The 3,105-nt window shown below is 42.5% G+C and overlaps 1 protein-coding gene across 1 annotated transcript; it reads right to left on the bottom strand.

The window, feature by feature from the left end:
* Positions 1–640: 640 nt before the first annotated feature.
* On the bottom strand, positions 641–1,912 carry LOC133241513 (ubiquitin-conjugating enzyme E2 D3-like). Its single transcript, XM_061407127.1, has one exon. It carries the CDS (start codon positions 1,167–1,169, stop codon positions 726–728), a length of 444 nt encoding a protein of 147 aa, XP_061263111.1. The 5' UTR covers positions 1,170–1,912; the 3' UTR covers positions 641–725.
* Positions 1,913–3,105: the final 1,193 nt, after the last annotated feature.

Genomic DNA, 3,105 nt, shown 5'->3' with positions numbered 1-3,105 from the left:
CCATTTATTCAGTACTATATTAAACAGTGTATTGGAAGACAGATTAACTCCAAGTTAGAGCTCCAAGCCTCCTAACAATTTAAATGAAAATTTAAAAATGTTTGAGACCGTATTTTCGAATACAAAGTGTGTTTGACTTCCTATTTCCATTCTCTGTAGAACAAGAACAGGTCATTCCTTTATTGACATGCATAAAATACATCACATTTTCTGTTCTGCTGATGCTATAAATTCAATAAATTCTCCAGCCACATCAGTTATGAGCATAAAGTATATCATGTAACTTCAAATCTCTAACAGTGGAATGCTTAAACAAGGATGGATGCTGCTAGAATAATGCTGCTTCCTTTGATGTGACAACTCAGCATCCATCTCCCTCCCTCTCAAGATGATTCTTCAGCATGTTTGAGCAGTGAGGAAAGGTTTTAGTCTTATAACCAAGTTAGAGTGAACACATTGGCCACATATTACACATGCTACATTTTTAAAAAATATTCTGAATCTTGCACAACTATTCTCTTATAACTACTTTACAGTTTCTAAAAGCAGTTATTGTCCAAAGCTGGAAGAACTTAAGTCTTCTCACATGAGCATGTGAATGGAGGGAGGTAAACAAAAAACATGAGGTCTGATACGGGAGCAGCCCGGTAAGAAAATCAGAAAAGCAACACTAATTTAAAGTTTATCCCAGCTATAATACAGGTTATTCTGTCTTTAAGGTAGAATCACATGGCATACTTCTGAGTCCATTCCCGAGATATTCTGTTGTACTTATCTCTGTCTGTTTTATAGATCCATGCAGTCTCTGGCACTAAGGGGTCACCTGGGTTTGGATCACATAGCAGTGAACAAATGGATAAAAGAACTTTAGAAACAGTTAAAGCAGGAGACCACTGTGATCTTAGAATATTGAGACAAATGCTGCCATTACTGTTAATATTTGGATCATAAATTCTTGTTGTAAATACAACCTTAGGTGGTTTGAAGGGGTAGTCTGTAGGAAAATGAATTATCAAAAAGAATACACCATCTTGATATGGGCTGTTATTAGGTCCCATAATTGTGACTTGCCAATGAAACATATCATCCCCAACTGGACTTGCAGAACATTGTGCTGGAGGGTCACGGGCCAAATCACTAAGTTCTTTATTAGTGTGTTTCAGCACCATAGTCTGTGCTTTTTGTCTGGCTCCTCACTATCTTGATGTGTGCTGGAAGGTCCGGCCAAAACTCTTGATTATCCCGGTGGCTGGGAAGGATTGACTCTTCGTCTCACACCAGCTCTGCCAGACACAGGCGCTTGGTATCGAGGAGGTGGATCTCGCGAGAACCTCGAGGCTGGTTTCTTCAGCACTCAGCCTTCTTTACGGTCCAACTCTCATGTCCATACATGACTACTGAAAAAAAACATAGCTTTGACTAGAAGATCTTTGTCGGCAAAGTGATGTCTCTGTTTTTTAATATTGTCTAGGTTTAGCACAATTGCACTCATCTCACATGCTAGTAAAGTAATGCTCAAAATTCTCCAAGCCAGGCTTCAGCAATATGTGAACCATGAACTTCCTGATGTTCAAGCTGGTTTTAGAAAAGGCAGAGGAACCAGAGATCAAATTGCCAACATCTGCTGGATCATGGAAAAAGCAAGAGAGTTCCAGAAAAACATCTATTTCTGCTTTACTGACTATGCCAAAGCCTGTGACTGTGTGGATCACAATAAGCTGTGGAAAATTCTGAAAGAGATGGGAATACCAGACCACCTGATCTGCCTCTTGAGAAATCTGTATGCAGGTCAGAAAGCAACAGTTAGAACTGGACATGGAACAACAGACTGGTTCCAAATAGGAAAAGGAGTTCATCAAGGCTGTATATTGTCACCCTGCTTATTTAACTTATATGCAGAGTACATCATGAGAAACGCTGGACTGGAAGAAACACAAGTTTGGAATCAAGATTGCCAGGAGAAATATCAATAACCTCAGATATGCAGATGACACCACCCTTATGGCAGAAAGTGAAGAGGAACTAAAAAGCCTCTTGATGAAAGTGAAAGTGGAGAGTGAAAAAGTTGGCTTAAAGCTCAACATTCAGAAAATGAAGATCATGGCATCCGGTCCCATCACTTCATGGCAAATAGATGGGGAAACAGTGGATACAGTGTCAGACTTTATTTTTTTGGGTTCCAAAATCACTGCAGATGGTGACTGCAGCCATGAAATTAAAAGGCGCTTACTCCTTGGAAGGAAAGTTATGACCAACCTCAATAGCATATTCAAAAGCAGACATTACTTTGCCAACAAAGGTTCATCTAGTCAAGGCTATGGTTTTTCCTGTGGTCATGTATGGATGTGAGAGTTGGACTGTGAAGAAGGCTGAGTGCCGAAGAATTGATGCTTTTGAACTGTGGTGTTGGAGAAGACTCTTGAGAGTCCCTTGGACTGCAAGGAGATCCAACCAGTCCATTCTGAAGGAGATCAGCCCTGGGATTTCTTTGGAAGGAATGATGCTAAAGCTGAAACTCCAGTACTTTGGCCACCTGATGCAAAGAGTTGACTTATTGGAAAAGACTCTGATGCTGCGAGGGATTGAGGGCAGGAGGAGAAGAGGACGACAGAGGATGAGATGGCTGGATGGCATCACTGACTCGATGGCTGTGAGTCTGGGTGAACTCTGGGAGTTGGTGATGGACAGGGAGGCCTGGCGTGCTGCGATTCATGGGGTCGCAAAGAGTCGGACACAACTGAGCGACTGAACTGAACTGAGCATAGCTTTTCTTCCAAGGAACAAGCATCTTTTAGTTTCATGGCTACAGTCACCAGCCACAGTGATTTTGGAGCCCAAGAAAATAGTCTGTTACTGCTTCTCTAACGGAGCAGGATGAGCACAGCCCTTAGCAGGTAGAATTGCTGTGCCTCATTACTCTGCACCTTGCAGGCAACAGGTCCTGTTCAGCTATTGGTCAGCGCTGCAGTGGGTCCTGCCCACTGGTAACTGTCAACAGGGGACCACTGGGGAAACGATTCAGTCAACAATCCATGGGGTGGTGGTCATGAGATGGAGAGTGAGGTAAAAGGCAGATGCAGGCCTTCTCCTGGAGGCCCCCCAGCT

This window comes from Bos javanicus, chromosome 3 (assembly GCF_032452875.1).
Source record: "Bos javanicus breed banteng chromosome 3, ARS-OSU_banteng_1.0, whole genome shotgun sequence".
Taxonomy (NCBI): Eukaryota; Metazoa; Chordata; class Mammalia; order Artiodactyla; family Bovidae; genus Bos; species Bos javanicus.
This window is presented reverse-complemented; position numbering and strand designations above follow the sequence as displayed.